Here is a 16,210-nt window from a genome sequence, read left to right on the forward strand (position 1 = left end):
ACATGAGAAGGCATCAATGTATCTGTATGGGGTTTACATGGCAATGTTTTGGTAGGAGTGGGGCTGCAGGGTTCACTTCTGTGAGAAGAATCCAGAAGCTGCCCCACCTCAGAAAAGAGCTCCAGAAGGGACCTGCTGCTGTCCACAGCTGAGCTGATGAGCGATGCTGGAAGAGCATATTTAAGAAATGGAAAAAACTGCTGCACAACAGCAGCTGGGAGAGCGAGGAGTGAAAAACAGCCCTGCAGACACCAAGGTCAGTGAAAAAGGAGGGGGAGGAGGTGCTCCAGGTACCAGAGCAGAACTTCCCCTGCAGTCTGTGGAGAGGACTATGGTGAAGTAAGCTGTCCCCCTCCAGCCCATGTTGTACCACAGCGGTGCAGATCTCCACACTGCAGCCCGTGGAGGTGCCCATGGTGGTGCAGGTGGACCTGCTGTGATGGAGGATGTGGCCCATGAAGATCCTTCACAGGAACTCCGGGCCCATGGAGAGGAGCCCATGCAGGAGCAGGTGATCTGGCAGGAACTGCTGCCCATGGGGGACCCATGTTGGAGCAGTTTACTCCTGACAGATGGACCCTGTGGTATAGACCCATATTGAAGCAACTCTCAAAGAGCTGCTACTTGTGAGAAACCCATGTAGGATCAGCTTGAGAAGGACAGCATCCCATGGGAGGGACCCCATGTTGGAGCAGGGGAAGAGAGTGACCAGGAAGGGGTGGCGGAGATGAAGCATTAGGGACTGACTAAAGCCCCCATTTCCTATTCCCCTGCCACACGGGAGGAAGAGGTAGAAGAGGATGGATGAGGGGGAAGAAGTTTTTAGTTTGTTTTTAGTTTCTCACTGCTCTAGTTTGCAATAGGCAATAAATTATATTAATCTCCCTGTGTTGAGTCTGTTTTACCCATAATGGTAATTGGTGAGTGATCTCCCTGTCCTTATCTCAAGCCTTGAGCCCTTTATCATTATATTTTCTTCTCCTCTTCCTTTGAGGAGGGGTAGTGTGAAATATGTTCATCTGATTCGTGTCAGTATGGAACAATGCTAGGGCCGCATGGTATGATGAATGTGACCTTCTGTCTTACATACCCTTGTATAACCACAAGTCTAAGAAAAACAGAGTGGTTAATGTATATAGTTCTTGTATCTTGCAAAGGAATGTTTTAGCAATTCGTGTCAATAGAGAGCTTGAAGGGAAATGTATTTGTAGGCTTTCCTTGAAATCTCTGATATCTAGGGGGTTTCAGAATAACTGCTAACTATTATGACTATTGCATGGGACACTATGCAAGTCTCTGATGTCTGGCCAGGAGATTAAAGAGACGGGGAGAGCTGAAGAACAACTAAAAGACAAAGCTTGCAGGGGACTGTCGTGGTTTAGCCCGGCCGGCAGCTAAACACCACGCAGCCGTTCACTCACCCTCCCCCCTCCCTCTCTGGGACGGGGGAGAGAAATGGAAAGTGAAGCCCGTGAGTTGAGATAAAGACAGTTTAATAAGACAGGAAAATAATAATAATAAAATAATAATAACAATAATAATAATAATAATACAATGGTGATAATAGGAAAGTAATAATAATATGTACAAACAAGTGATGCACAATGCAATTGCTCACCACCTGCTGACCAATGCCCAGCCTAACCCCGAGCAGTCCGGCCCCCTCCCCCCGGCTAGCCACCCCTATATATTGTTTAGCATGACGTCAGATGGTATGGAATACCCCTTTGGCTAGTTTGGGTCACCTGTCCTGGGTCTGTCCCCTCCCAGCTCTTACTGCACCCCCAGCCTGCCTGTTGGCAGGACAGAGCGAAAGGCTGAGATGTCATTGGCTTGGTATAAGCACTGCTCTGCAACAATTAAAACATCGGGGTGTTATCAGCACTCTTCTCATCCTAAGCCAAAACACAGCATTCCACCAGCTACTAGGAAGAAAATTAATTCTGTTCTAACTGAAACCAGGACATCTATCCACCCCTTATTCCATACCATTTATGTCATGCTCAGGTTACACTCTTTTCCATACATTCTAATTAGTCACCTATAGTAGTCATAGTAGTGATAACATACAGTATTATATAGTAATTAACATGGTACAATTCAGTTCATGGGCTATTCTCACCCAGTATTAAATCTCCTTGAGGTACACACCGGACCTCTCCGTTCTTTTGCATCACCCACCAAGTGTATCCAGGTCCCTGAGCGAAAACAATTCCACGAATAGGTTTGCCTTTTCCTGAGGCAGGAGTAGCCCAGAGTGTTTTACCCAGCATATTTTTTACATGCACTACAGGAACTTTATCCCCATCTACAGTACGTAACAGGTTTGATTGGGCAGGTCCAGCTCGGTTGGCAGATCCCCTAGTATTGACTAACCAGGTGGCCTTTGCCAAATGCGTGTCCCAATTTTTGAATGTCCCAGCGCCCATTGCTTTCAATGTAGTCTTTAACAGTCCATTGTATCGTTCAACTTTCCCGGAGGCTGGTGCATGATAGGGGATGTGATACACCCACTCAATACCATGTTCTTTGGCCCAAGTGTCTATAAGGTTGTTTCGGAAGTGAGTCCCATTGTCTGACTCTATTCTTTCTGGGGTGCCATGTCGCCATAGGACTTGCTTTTCAAGGCCCAGGATAGTGTTCCGGGCAGTGGCATGAGGCACAGGATATGTTTCCAGCCATCCGGTGGTTGCTTCCACCATTGTAAGTACGTGGCGCTTGCCATTGCGAGTTTGAGGGACTGTGATGTAATCAATCTGCCAGGCCTCTCCATATTTATATTTCAGCCATTGTCCTCCATACCAAAGAGGCTTTGACCGTTTGGCTTGCTTGATTGCAGCACATGTTTCACAGTCATGAATAACCTGTGCTATAGCGTCCATGGTCAGGTCCACCCCTCGATCACGAGCCCATCTGTATGTTGCATCTCTACCTTGATGGCCTGAAGGTGTCATGGGCCCATCGGGCTATAAATAATTCACCTTTATGCTGCCAATCCAGGTCCACCTGAGCTACTTCAATCTTAGCGGCCTGATCCACCTGCTGGTTGTTTTGATGTTCTTCAGTAGCCCCATTCTTGGGCACATGAGCATCTACGTGGCGTACTTTCACAGCCAAGTTCTCTACCCGAGCAGCAATATCTTGCCACAATGCAGCAGCCCAGATGGGTTTACCCCTACGCTGCCAGTTGTTTTGCTTCCATTGCTGTAACCATCCCCACAGGGCATTTGCTACCATCCATGAATCGGTGTAGAGATAGAGAACTGGCCATTTTTCTCGTTCAGCAATGTCTAAAGCCAGCTGAATGGCCTTCACTTCTGCAAACTGACTCGATTCACCTTCTCCCTCAGCAGCTTCTGCAACTCGTCGTGTAGGACTCCATACAGCAGCCTTCCATCTCCGATGCTTCCCCACAATATGACAGGACCCATCAGTGAACAGGGCATATTTCTTCTCATTCTCTGGTAACTGGTTGTACAGTGGGGCTTCTTCAGCATGACCCACCTCCTCCTCTGATGATATCCCAAAGTATTTGCCTTCTGGACAGTCCATAATCACTTCCAAGATTCCTGGGCGACTGGGGTTTCCTATTCGAGCCCGCTGAGTAATCAGTGCAACCCACTTGCTCCATGTAGCATCAGTTGCATGATGTGTAGAGGGGACCCTTCCTTTGAACATCCAGCCTAGTACCGGCAATCGGGGTGCTAGGAGGAGCTGTGCTTCAGTACCGACCACCTCCGAAGCAGATCGAACTCCTTCATATGCTGCCACTATCTCCTTTTCAGTTGGAGTATAGCGGGCCTCAGATCCTCTGTATCCCCGACTCCAAAACCCCAGGGGCCGACCTCGAGTTTCCCCAGGTTCTTTCTGCCAGAGGCTCCAGGTGGGGCCATTCTCCCCGGCTGCAGTGTAGAGCACATTCTTTACATCTGGTCCTGTTCGAACTGGCCCAAGGGCTACTGCATGGACTATTTCCTGCTTGATTTGTTCAAAGGCTTGTCGTTGTTCAGGGCCCTATTCAAACTCATTCTTCTTACAGGTTACTTGGTAGAGCGGGTTTACAATCAGACTGTAATTTGGAATGTGCATTCTCCAAAACCCCACAACACCTAGGAAAGTCTGTGTTTCTTTTTTACTAGTTGGTGGAGACAGCAGTTATTTTGTTGATCACATCCATTGGGATTTGACGACGTCCATCTTGCCATTTTATTCCTAAAAACTGGATCTCTCGTGCAGGTCCTTTGACTTTATTTTGTTTTATGGCAAAACCAGCTTTCAGAAGGAATTGGACTATTTTCTTCCCTTTCTCGAAAACTTCCTCTGCTGTGTCACCCCACACAATAATGTCATCGATGTACTGCAGGTGTTCAGGAGCTTCTCCCTGCTCTAGCGCAGACTGGATCAGCCCATGGCAAATGGTAGGGCTGTGTTTCCACGCCTGGGGGAGCCGATTCCAAGTATATTGGACTCCCCTCCAAGTGAAGGCAAATTGTGGCCTGCACTCTGCTGCTAGAGGGATGGAGAAAAATGCATTAGCAATATCAATTGTGGCATACCACTTGGCTGCCTTCGATTCATGTTCGTACTGGAGTTCCAGCATGTCCGGCACTGCAGCACTCAGTGGTGGCGTGACTTCGTTCAGGCCACGATAGTCCACTGTTAGTCTCCACTCGCCATTAGACTTTCGCACTGGCCATATGGGACTATTGAAAGGTGAATGAGTCTTGCTGATAACTCCTTGGCTCTCCAATTGACGAATTAGCTTATGGATGGGAATCAGGGAGTCTCAGTTAGTGCGATATTGCTGCCGGTGCACAGTTGTGGTAGCGATTGGCACTTGCTGTTCTTCGACCCTCAGCAACCCCACAACAGAGGGGTCCTCTGAGAGACCAGGCAAGGTAGATAATTGTTTAATGCCCTCTGTCTCTAAGGCAGCTATACCAAAAGCCCACCGGAACCCTTTTGGGTCCTTGCAATATCCTCTTCTAAGATAGTCTATGCCTAGGATACATGGAGCATCCGGGCCAGTCACAATGCGGTGCTTTTCCCACTCATTCCCAGTCAGACTCACTTCAGCCTCCAATACAGTCAACTGCTGAGATCCCCCTGTCACTCCACAAATATAGATGGGCTCTGGTCCTTTATAGCACGATGGCATTATAGTACATTGTGCACCGGTGTCTACTAAAGCCTTATACTTCTGTGCGTCTGACGTGCCAGGCCATCAAATCCACACAGTCCAATAAACTCGATTGTCCCTTTCCTCCCCCTGGCTGGAGGCAGGGCCCCCCTAATCTTGGTCAGAATCTTCTTCGTTTCTGTGTTTGAAGGACTGTCTGCTGGAAGTTGGAGCAGCAAACTTTTCAGAGAATCCCTTTTTCCCGATTGTTTTCTTTTGCAACTCACGTACCCGTGCCTCTAGGGTCGTGGTAGATTTTCCATCCCATTTTCTCATGTCCTCTCCATGGTCTCGTAAGTAAAACCACAGGGTGGCACGGGGTGAGTACCCACCATATCGTCTTCCTTGTGTGGGTGAACGCCTACCCCTGATAGCTGAGACACTGCTTTGTACAGGTACGGAGGAGAATAATCTTTCTTCAAGTTGGTGAACCTTTTCAGAAAGTTTCTCCCAAGTGTTCTCTTTTGGTCGGTGGACACTGGTTGGTTCAGGTGGGGAGGAAGATAGATTCTCTTCAAGTTGGTGAACCTTTTCAGAAAGTTTCTCCACAGCTGAGACGCAGGCCTGTAAAGAAGAGGAGAGACTTTCTTCGTACTGCTGGAGTTGTTTAGCCACTTCATCCACTGTGGGTTCCTCATCCTCTTTCCAGGCCATTATTGCCAATGAGCTGGCATATGATGATGGTGCACTCCGTACAAACTTCCGCCACATGGGTCGTGTACACCTGACTTCATCTGGATCTTTGGATGTTTGTCTGAGGTCTGGATCCTCATAAATCACTTCCCGTACGGCTAATTCCCTCAGGTACTGGATTCCCTTCTCCATAGTGGTCCACTTGCCTGATAGACATAAAAGCTCTTCCTTGAAGGGATACCTTTCCCTCACAGCTGAGAGGAGATGCCTCCGGAGGCTGTGAGATTGTGCTCCATCTGCAATTGCTTTGTCAATGCCTGCGTCTCGAGCAAGGGATCCCAGTCGCTTGGCTTCCCTGCCGTCTAATTCCACACAATTGGCTCCAGAGTCCCAGCATCGGAGCAGCCAGGTGACAAGCTGCTCACCTATACAGCGACCAAAATCTTTTCACACATCTCGTAACTCACGCTCGTTTAGGCTTCGGGTAGTTACTGTTGATTTTTCGGCATCCTCATCTTCCTCCTCCTGAATCCTTGATGGCCCAGCGTCGTCGTTGTCTCCGTCGTCTCTATACCTGGATTTGGCAGAAGACTCTCTGCGTTCTAAACGACCTGAATCTCTGTACCATTTTTTCACCTTCTCTACAGGGGCAGCTTGCACTGCTACAGCTCGTTTCTCTGACCCAGCCACAGGAGCTGGAGCGGCTGCAGGAGCTGGAGCAGCTGCAGGAACCGGAGCTGGAGCGGCTGCAGGAACTGGAGTTGGAGCAGTTGCAGGAGCTGGGACTAGAGTAGCGGCAGGAGCTGGAACTGGAGTGGCTGCAGGAACTGGAGCTGGAGCAGTTGCAGGAGCTGGAACTGGAGCGACTGCAGGAGCTGGAGCGGTTGCAGGAGCTGGGACTGGAGCGGCTGCAGAAGCTGGGACTGGAGCGGCTGCAGAATCCACTGTAGGGGTCACACTGGCCGTTGGATCTGTCACAGGGCTTGGAGTGGCCGCAGGGTCTGTCACTAAGTTGATAGCAGTATCAATGGCAGCTCGATAGGCATGAGCCAGGCCCCAGCATGTTACAATGATTTGTGTTACTTTGGAACTGCCAGAATCATGACACCTTTTTTTCAAGCATTCTGCCAGTTTTTGAGGATTTTGCAGTTGTTCAGGGGTAAATTTCCAAAACACAGGGGGTGCCAACTGCTCTAGATGCCTGCCCGTATCCTCCCATACTCCCTGCCACCCACAACTATACTGCCTCCGGGCAGATCTCTGGATGAGCTTCCTAAGTAGTTGTTTAACTTTAAGCAGAATCTGAAGTGCATTCAGGAGGCAGAACAACAAGACTATGCTGGTCTGAGTATCCCAAGAATATTCAATATCTTGGAGAGCTATTGTAACAAGCTCGGAGGATAAGAGGGTGGTGAAGGAGGAAGGGAGAGTAATCAAGTAAGAAAAAATATCTTCCCTTTTCCCCTCCACAGATTGACTCCCTAATGGAAAAAAACAATAGGTATAATTGCTAATAGTTTCCAAGATACAGTTTCCAAAATACAGAGTCGACGATGTTACTGAGTACAAATACCAAGTTAGAGTCATGACCAGATATCTCATCGTCTCATAAGCCATTGCTACAACACTCAGTACCATAATGATCTGAAACCAGGGCCCGGAGAGGATAAACAACATGACAGAGAGCACATACGGAAAATAATGTACTATAATACTCAATTTGGAAAACCGGTGCAGCAGAGTTGAGATTAAAGCAATCAGCATTATGACAAGTGACTATTAAGCAGGTCTAATTCTTACACCAATTTTAGTTTAACACACTCCGGTCAGATCTGCCATTATCTCAACCTTTCGGGCCCCACGTTGGGCGCCAAAAAGACTGTCGTGGTTTAGCCCGGCCGGCAGCTAAACACCACGCAGCTGTTCGCTCACCCTCCCCCCTCCCTCTCTGGGACGGGGGAGAGAAATGGAAAGTGAAGCCCGTGAGTTGAGATAAAGACAGTTTAATAAGACAGGAAAATAATAATAATAAAATAATAATAACAATAATAATAATAATACAATGGTGATAATAGGAAAGTAATAATAATATGTACAAACAAGTGATGCACAATGCAATTGCTCACCACCCGCTGACCGATGCCCAGCCTAACCCCGAGCAGTCCGGCCCCCTCCCCCCAGCTAGCCACCCCTATATATTACAGAATCACAGAATCACAGAATTTCTAGGTTGGAAGAGACCTCAAGATCATCGAGTCCAACCTCTAACCTAACACTAACAGTCCCCACTAAACCATATCCCTAAGCTCTACATCTAAACGTCTTTTGAAGACTTCCAGGGATGGTGACTCCACCACCTCCCTGGGCAGCCTGTTCCAGTGCCTAACAACCCTTTCAGTAAAGAAGCTCTTCCTAACATCTAACCTAAAACTCCGCTGGCGCAACTTTAGCCCATTCCCCCTCGTCCTGTCACCAGGCACGTAGGAGAACAGGCCAACCCCCACCTCTCTACAGCCTCCTTTAAGGTATCTGTAGAGAGCGATAATGTCGCCCCTGAGCCTCCTCTTCTCCAGGCTGAACAAGCCCAGCTCCTTCAGCCACTCCTCGTAGGACTTGTTCTCCAGGCCCCTCACCAGCTTCGTCGCCCTTCTTTGGACCTGCTCAAGCACCTCGATGTCCTTCTTGTAGCGAGGGGCCCAAAACTGAACACAGTACTCGAGGTGCGGCCTCACCAGAGCCGAGTACAGGGGGACGATTACCTCCCTAGCCCTGCTGGTCACGCTGTTTCTGATACAAGCCAGGATGCCGTTGGCCTTCTTGGCCACCTGAGCACACTGCTGGCTCATATTCAGCCGACTGTCCACCATCACTCCCAGGTCCTTCTCTGCCTGGCAGCTTTCCAACCACTCATCTCCCAGCCTGTAGCTCTGCTTGGGGTTATTGCGCCCCAGGTGCAGGACCCCGCACTTGGCCTTGTTGAACTTCATGCAGTTGACCTCAGCCCATCGGTGCAGCCTATCCAGATCCTCCTGCAGAGCCTTCCTACCCTCAAGCAGATCGACACACGCACCTAACTTGGTGTCATCTGCAAACTTACTGAGGGTGCACTCAATGCCCTCGTCCAGATCATTGATGAAGATGTTAAAGAGGACCGGCCCCAGTACCGAGCCCTGGGGGACTCCACTAGTGACTGGCCTCCAACTGGACTTGACTCCATTTACCACAACTCTTTGGGCCCGGCTATCCAGCCAGTTTCTAACCCAACGAAGCATGCGCCAGTCCAAGCCAAGAGCAGCCAGTTTCTTGAGGAGAATGCTGTGGGAGACCGTGTCAAATGCCTTGCTGAAGTCAAGGTAGACCACATCCACAGCCTTTCCCTCGTCCACCCAGCGCGTCACTTTGTCATAGAAGGAGATCAGGTTCGTCAAGCAGGATCTGCCTTCCATAAACCCATGCTGACTGGGCCTGATCGCCTGCTTGCCCTTCAAGTGCCGCATGATGACTCCCAAGAGGATCTGCTCCATGAGCTTCCCTGGTACTGAGGTCAAACTGACAGGCCTGTAGTTCCCCGGGTCTGTCCTCCGGCCCTTCTTGTAGATGGGTGTCACATTCGCTAGCCGCCAGTCAGCTGGGACCTCCCCCGATAGCCAGGACTGCTGATAAATGATGGATAGGGGCTTGGCCAGCTCCTCCGCCAGTTCTCTCAGTACCCTTGGGTGGATCCCATCCGGCCCCATCGACTTGCTTACATCCAAGTGCCGTAGCAGGTCACCAACCAGTTCTTCGTGGATAGTGAGGGCCACATCCTGCTCCCCATCCCCTTCCACCAGCTCAGGGTACTCGGTATCCAGAGAACAACCGGTATTGCCGCTAAAGACTGAGGCAAAGAAGGCATTAAGCACCTCCGCCTTTTCCTCATCTCTTGTAACTAAGTTTCCCCCCGCATCCACTAAAGGATGGAGATTCTCCTTAGTCCTCCTTTTTGTGTTGATGTATTTATAAAAGCATTTTTTGTTATCTTTAACGGCAGTAGCCAGATTGAGCTCCAGATGAGCTTTGGCCTTCCTAATTTTGTCCCTGCACAGCCTCGCTACATCCTTATAGTTTTCCTGAGTGGCCTACCCACTTTTCCAAAGATTATAAACCCTCTTTTTTCTCCTAAGCTCAAGCCACAGTTCTCTGTTGAGCCAGGCTGGTCTTCTTCCCCGCTGGCTCATCTTTGGGCACATGGGAACAGACCGCTCCTGCGCCATTAGGATTTGCCTCTTGAAGAGCGCCCAGCCTTCCTGGACCCCTCTGCCCTTCAGAACCGCCTCCCAAGGGATTCCACCAGCTAGTGTCCTGAGCAGCCCAATTTTGTTTAGCATGATGTCAGATGGTATGGAATACCCCTTTGGCTAGTTTGGGTCACCTGTCCTGGGTCTGTCCCCTCCCAGCTCTTACTGCACCCCCAGCCTGCCTGTTGGCAGGACAGAGCGAAAGGCTGAGATGTCCTTGGCTTGGTATAAGCACTGCTCTGCAACAATTAAAACATCGGGGTGTTATCAGCACTCTTCTCTGTTGCGAAGCACGGACGAAAGCATGACAGACACCAGCAGAGTCAGATCATGCTTCACCATTTTATTGCCCGAATAGCCCAACTTTTATAGTGAATTTTACAGGGGTGGACAGTGTTTCACACAAGATTATTGGTCAAAAGCACCCAGACAAACCGTTAAGAAAATAACACCACCTTTTGATTATGTCATGCTCAGGTTACACTCTTTTCCATACATTCTAATTAGTCACCTATAGTAATCATGGTAGTGATAACATACAGTATAATATACTATTTAACATGGTACAATTCAGTTCATGGGCTATTCTCACCCAGTATTAAATCTCCTTGAGGTACACACCGCACCTCTCCGTTCTTTTGCATCACCCACCAAGTGTATCCAGGTCCCTGAGCGAAAACAATTCCACGAATAGGTTTGCCTTTTCCTGAGGCAGGAGTAGCCCAGACTGTTTTACCCAGCATATTTTTTACATGCACTACAGGAACTTTATCCCCATCTACAGTACGTAACAGGTTTGATTGGGCAGGTCCAGCTCGGTTGGTAGATCCCCTAGTATTGACTAACCAGGTGGCCTTTGCCAAATGCATATCCCAGTTTTTGAACGTCCCAGCACCCATTGCTTTCAAGGTAGTCTTTAACAGGCCATTGTATCGTTCAACTTTCCCGGAGGCTGGTGCATGATAGGGGATGTGATACACCCATTCAATACCATGTTCTTTGGCCCAAGTGTCTATAAGGTTGTTTCGGAAGTGAGTCCCATTGTCTGATTCTATTCTTTCTGGGGTGCCATGTCGCCATAGGACTTGCTTTTCAAGGCCCAGGATGGTGTTCCGGGCGGTAGCATGAGGCACAGGATATGTTTCCAGCCATCCGGTGGTTGCTTCCACCATTGTAAGTACATGGCGCTTGCCATTGCGAGTTTGAGGGAGTGTGATGTAATCAATCTGCCAGGCCTCTCCATATTTATATTTCAGCCATCGTCCTCCATACCAAAGAGGCTTTGACCGTTTGGCTTGCTTGATTGCAGCACATGTTTCACAGTCATGAATAACCTGTGCTATAGCGTCCATGGTCAAGTCCACCCCTCGATCACGAGCCCATCTGTATGTTGCGTCTCTACCTTGATGGCCTGAGGTGTCATGGGCCCATCGGGCTATAAATAATTCACCTTTATGCTGCCAATCCAAGTCCACCTGAGCTACTTCAATCTTAGCAGCCTGATCCACCTGCTGGTTGTTTTGATGTTCTTCAGTAGCCCGATTCTTGGGCACATGAGCATCTACGTGGCGTACTTTCACAGCCAGGTTCTCTACCCGAGCAGCAATATCTTGCCACAATGCAGCAGCCCAGATGGGTTTGCCCCTACGCTGCCAGTTGTTTTGCTTCCATTGCTGTAACCATCCCCACAGGGCATTTGCTACCATCCATGAATCGGTGTAGAGATAGAGAACTGGCCATTTTTCTCGTTCAGCAATGTCTAAAGCCAGCTGAATGGCTTTCACTTCTGCAAACTGACTCGATTCACCTTCTCCCTCAGCAGCTTCTGCAACTCGTCGCGTAGGACTCCAGACAGCAGCCTTCCATCTCCGATGCTTCCCCACAATACGACAGGACCCATCAGTGAACAGGGCATATTTCTTTTCATTCTCTGGCAACTGGTTGTACAGTGGGGCTTCTTCAGCACGACCCACCTCCTCCTCTGATGATATCCCAAAGTATTTGCCTTCTGGCCAGTCCATGATCACTTCCAATATTCCTGGGCGACTGGGGTTTCCTATTCGAGCCCGCTGAGTAATCAGTGCAACCCACTTGCTCCATGTAGCATCAGTTGCATGATGCGTAGAGGGGACCCTTCCCTTGAACATCCAGCCTAGTACCGGCAATCGGGGTGCTAGGAGGAGCTGCGCTTCAGTACCGATCACCTCCGAAGCAGATCGAACTCCTTCATATGCTGCCAATATCTCCTTTTCAGTTGGAGTATAGCGGGCCTCAGATCCTCTGTATCCCCGACTCCAAAACCCCAGAGGCCGACCTCGAGTTTCCCCAGGTTCTTTCTGCCAGAGACTCCAGGTGGGGCCGTTCTCCCCGGCTGCAGTGTAGAGCACATTCTTTACATCTGGTCCTGTTCGAACTGGCCCAAGGGCTACTGCATGGACTATTTCCTGCTTGATTTGTTCAAAGGCTTGTCGTTGTTCAGGGCCCCATTCAAACTCATTCTTCTTACGGGTTACTTGGTAGAGTGGGTTTACAATCAGACTGTAATTTGGGATGTGCATTCTCCAAAACCCCACAACACCTAGGAAAGTCTGTGTTTCTTTTTTGTTAGTTGGTGGAGACATAGCTGTTATTTTGTTGATCACATCCATTGGGATTTGACGACGTCCATCTTGCCATTTTATTCCTAAAAACTGGATCTCTCGTGCAGGTCCTTTGACTTTATTTTGTTTTATGGCAAAACCGGCTTTCAGAAGGATTTGGACTATTTTCTTCCCTTTCTCGAAAACTTCCTCTGCTGTGTCACCCCACACAATAATGTCATCGATGTACTGCAGGTGTTCAGGAGCTTCCCCCTGCTCTAGCGCAGACTGGATCAGCCCATGGCAAATGGTAGGGCTGTGTTTCCACCCCTGGGGCAGCCAATTCCAAGTATATTGGACTCCCCTCCAAGTGAAGGCAAATTGTGGCCTGCACTCTGCTGCTAGAGGGATGGAGAAGAATGCATTAGCGATATCAATTGTGGCGTACCACTTGGCTGCCTTCGATTCAAGTTCATACTGAAGTTCCAGCATGTCCGGCACTGCAGCACTCAGTGGTGGCGTGACTTCGTTCAGGCCGCGATAGTCCACTGTTAGTCTCCACTCGCCATTAGACTTTCGCACTGGCCATATGGGACTATTGAAAGGTGAATGAGTCTTGCTGATCACTCCTTGGCTCTCCAATTGACGAATTAGCTTATGGATGGGGATCAGGGAGTCTCGGTTGGTGCGATATTGCCGCCGGTGCACAGTTGTGGTAGCGATTGGCACTTGCTGTTCTTCGACCCTCAGCAACCCCACAACAGAGGGGTCCTCTGAGAGACCAGGCAAGGCAGATAATTGTTTAATGCCCTCTGTCTCTAAGGCAGCTATACCAAAAGCCCACCGGAACCCTTTTGGGTCCTTGCAATATCCTCTTCTAAGATAGTCTATGCCAAGGATACATGGAGCATCCGGGCCAGTCACAATGCGGTGCTTTTCCCACTCATTCCCAGTCAGACTCACTTCAGCCTCCAATACAGTCAACTGCTGAGATCCCCCTGTCACTCCACAAATATAGATGGGCTCTGGTCCTTTATAGCTCGATGGCATTATAGTACATTGTGCACCGGTGTCTACTAAAGCCTTATACTTCTGTGCGCGTGATGTGCCAGGCCATCGAATCCACACAGTCCAATAAACTCGATTGTCCCTTTCCTCCCCCTGGCTGGAGGCAGGGCCCCCCTAATCTTGGTCAGAATCTTCCTCGTTTCTGTGTTTGAAGGACTGTCTGCTGGAAGTTGGAGCAGCAAACTTTTCGGAGAATCCCTTTTTCCCGATTGTTTTCTTTTGCAACTCACGTACCCGTGCCTCTAGGGTCGCGGTAGATTTTCCATCCCATTTTCTCATGTTCTCTCCATGGTCTCGTAAGTAAAACCACAGGGTGGCACGGGGTGAGTACCCACCATATTGTCTTCCTTGTGTTGGTGAACGCCTACCCAAGACAGCTGAGACACTGCTTTGTACAGGTACAGAGGAGAATAATCTCTCTTCAAGTTGGTGAAACTTTTCAGAAAGTGTTTTCTCCCAGGTGTTCTCTTTCGGTCGTTGGACACTGGTTGGGTCAGGTGGGGAGGAAGATAGATTCTCTTTAAGTTGGTGGACCTCTTCAGAAAGTTTCTCCACAGCTGAGACGCAGGCCTGTAAGGAAGAGGAGAGACTTTCTTCGTACTGCCGGAGTTGTTTAGCCGCTTCATCCACTGTGGGTTCCTCATCCTCTTTCCAGGCCATTATTGCCAATGAGCTGGCATATGATGATGGTGCACTCCGTACAAACTTCCGCCACATGGGTCGTGTACACTTGACTTCATCTGGATCTTTGGATGTTTGTCTCTGGTCTGGATCCTCATAAATCACTTCCCGTACGGCTAATTCCCTCAGGTACTGGATTCCCTTCTCCATAGTGGTCCACTTGCCTGGTACACATAAAAGTTCTTCCTTGAAGGGATACCTTTCCCTCACAGCTGAGAGGAGACGCCTCCAGAGGCTGGTGGATTGTGCTCCATCTGCAATTGCTTTGTCAATGCCGGCGTCTCGAGCAAGGGATCCCAGCCGCTTGGCTTCCCTGCCGTCTAATTCCACACAATTGGCTCCAGAGTCCCAGCACCGGAGCAGCCAGGTGACAAGCTGCTCACCTATACAGCGACCAAAATCTTTTCGCACATCTCGTAGCTCACGTTCGTTTAGGCTTCGGGTAGTTACTGTTGCTTTTTCGGCATCCTCATCTTCCTCCTCCTGAATCCTTGATGGCCCAGCATCGTCGTCATCTTCGTCATCTCTATACCTAGTTTTGGCAGAAGCCTTGCCTGGATTGGCAGAAGACTCTCTGCGTTCTAAACGACCTGAATCTCTATACCATTTTTTCACCTTCTCTACAGGGGCAGCTTGCACTGCTACTGCTCGTTTCTCTGACTTTGTTACAGGGTCTGCCACAGGGGTTGGAATACCCTCTGCAGGGGCAGCTTGCACTGCTACAGCTCGTTTCTCTGACCCCATTACAGGGGTTGGAATACCCTCTGCAGGGTCAACTTGCACTGCTACAGCTCGTTTCTCTGACCCCGTTACAGGGGTTGGAATACCCTCTGCAGGGTCAACTTGCACTGCTACAGATTGTTTCTCTGACACGGCCACAGGAGCTGGAGCGGCTGCAGAAGCTGGAGCGGTTGCAGGAACTGGAGCTGTAGCGGCTACAGGAGCTGGAGCTGGAGCTGGAGCAGTTGCAGGAGCTGGGACTGGAGCAGCAGTAGGAGCTGGAGCTGGAGTGGCTTCAGGAGCTGGAGCTGGAGCGGCTGCAGGAGCTGGGACTGGAGCGGCTGCAGGAGCTGGGACTGGAGCGGCTGCAGGAGCTGGGACTGGAGCGGCTGCAGGAACCGGAGCTGGAGCAGCTGCAGGAACCGGAGCTGGAGTGGCTGCAGGAGCTGGGACTGGAGCAGCTGCAGGAACCGGATCTGGAGCGGCTGCAGAGTCCACCGTAGGGGTCACAGTGGCCGTTGGATCTGTCACAGGGCTTGGAGTGGCCGCAGGGTCTGTCACTAAGTTGATAGCAGTATCAATGGCAGCTCGATAGGCATGAGCCAGGCCCCAGCACGTTACAATGATTTGTGTTACTTTGGAACTGCCAGAATCATGACACCTTTTTTTCAAGCATTCCGCCAGTTTTTGAGGATTTTGCCATTGTTCAGGGGTGAATTTCCAACACACTGGGGGTGCCAACTGCTCTAGATGCCTGCCCATATCCACCCATACTCCCTGCCACTCACAACTATCCTGCCTCCGGGCAAATCTCCGGATGAGCTTCCCAAGTAGTTGTTTAACTATAAGCAGAATCTGAAGTGCATTCATGAGGCAGAACAACAAGACTATGGTATTCTGAGTATCCCAATAATATTCAATATCTTGGAGAGCTATTTTGACAAGCTCAGGGGATAAGAGGGTGGTGAAGGAGGAAGGCAGAGTGATCCAGGAGGATACAGGGGTGGTGAAGGAGAAAGGGAGAGTAATCAAGTAAGGAAAAATATCTTCCCCTTTCCCCTCCACAGATTGAC

General features: G+C 49.6%; 3 protein-coding genes across 5 annotated transcripts in view; 1 reads left to right on the top strand and 2 right to left on the bottom strand.

The window, feature by feature from the left end:
• Positions 1 to 8,872, bottom strand: part of LOC137846721 (uncharacterized) — a 50,396-nt gene extending 41,524 nt beyond the window's left edge. The window contains exon 1 of the mRNA XM_068664838.1: positions 8,015 to 8,872. Within this exon, the coding sequence (XP_068520939.1) occupies positions 8,101 to 8,799 (699 nt within the window). The 5' untranslated portion in view covers positions 8,800 to 8,872 and the 3' untranslated portion in view covers positions 8,015 to 8,100. The remainder of the gene's footprint in view (positions 1 to 8,014) is intronic.
• Positions 1 to 16,210, bottom strand: part of DYM (dymeclin) — a 432,971-nt gene that overhangs the window by 105,567 nt on the left and 311,194 nt on the right. The window lies entirely within an intron of this gene.
• The window catches only part of LOC137846698 (rapamycin-insensitive companion of mTOR-like), a 223,762-nt gene that overhangs the window by 97,756 nt on the left and 109,796 nt on the right, over positions 1 to 16,210 (top strand). The window lies entirely within an intron of this gene.

Source organism: Anas acuta, chromosome W (genome assembly GCF_963932015.1).
Source record: "Anas acuta chromosome W, bAnaAcu1.1, whole genome shotgun sequence".
NCBI lineage: Eukaryota > Metazoa > Chordata > Aves > Anseriformes > Anatidae > Anas > Anas acuta.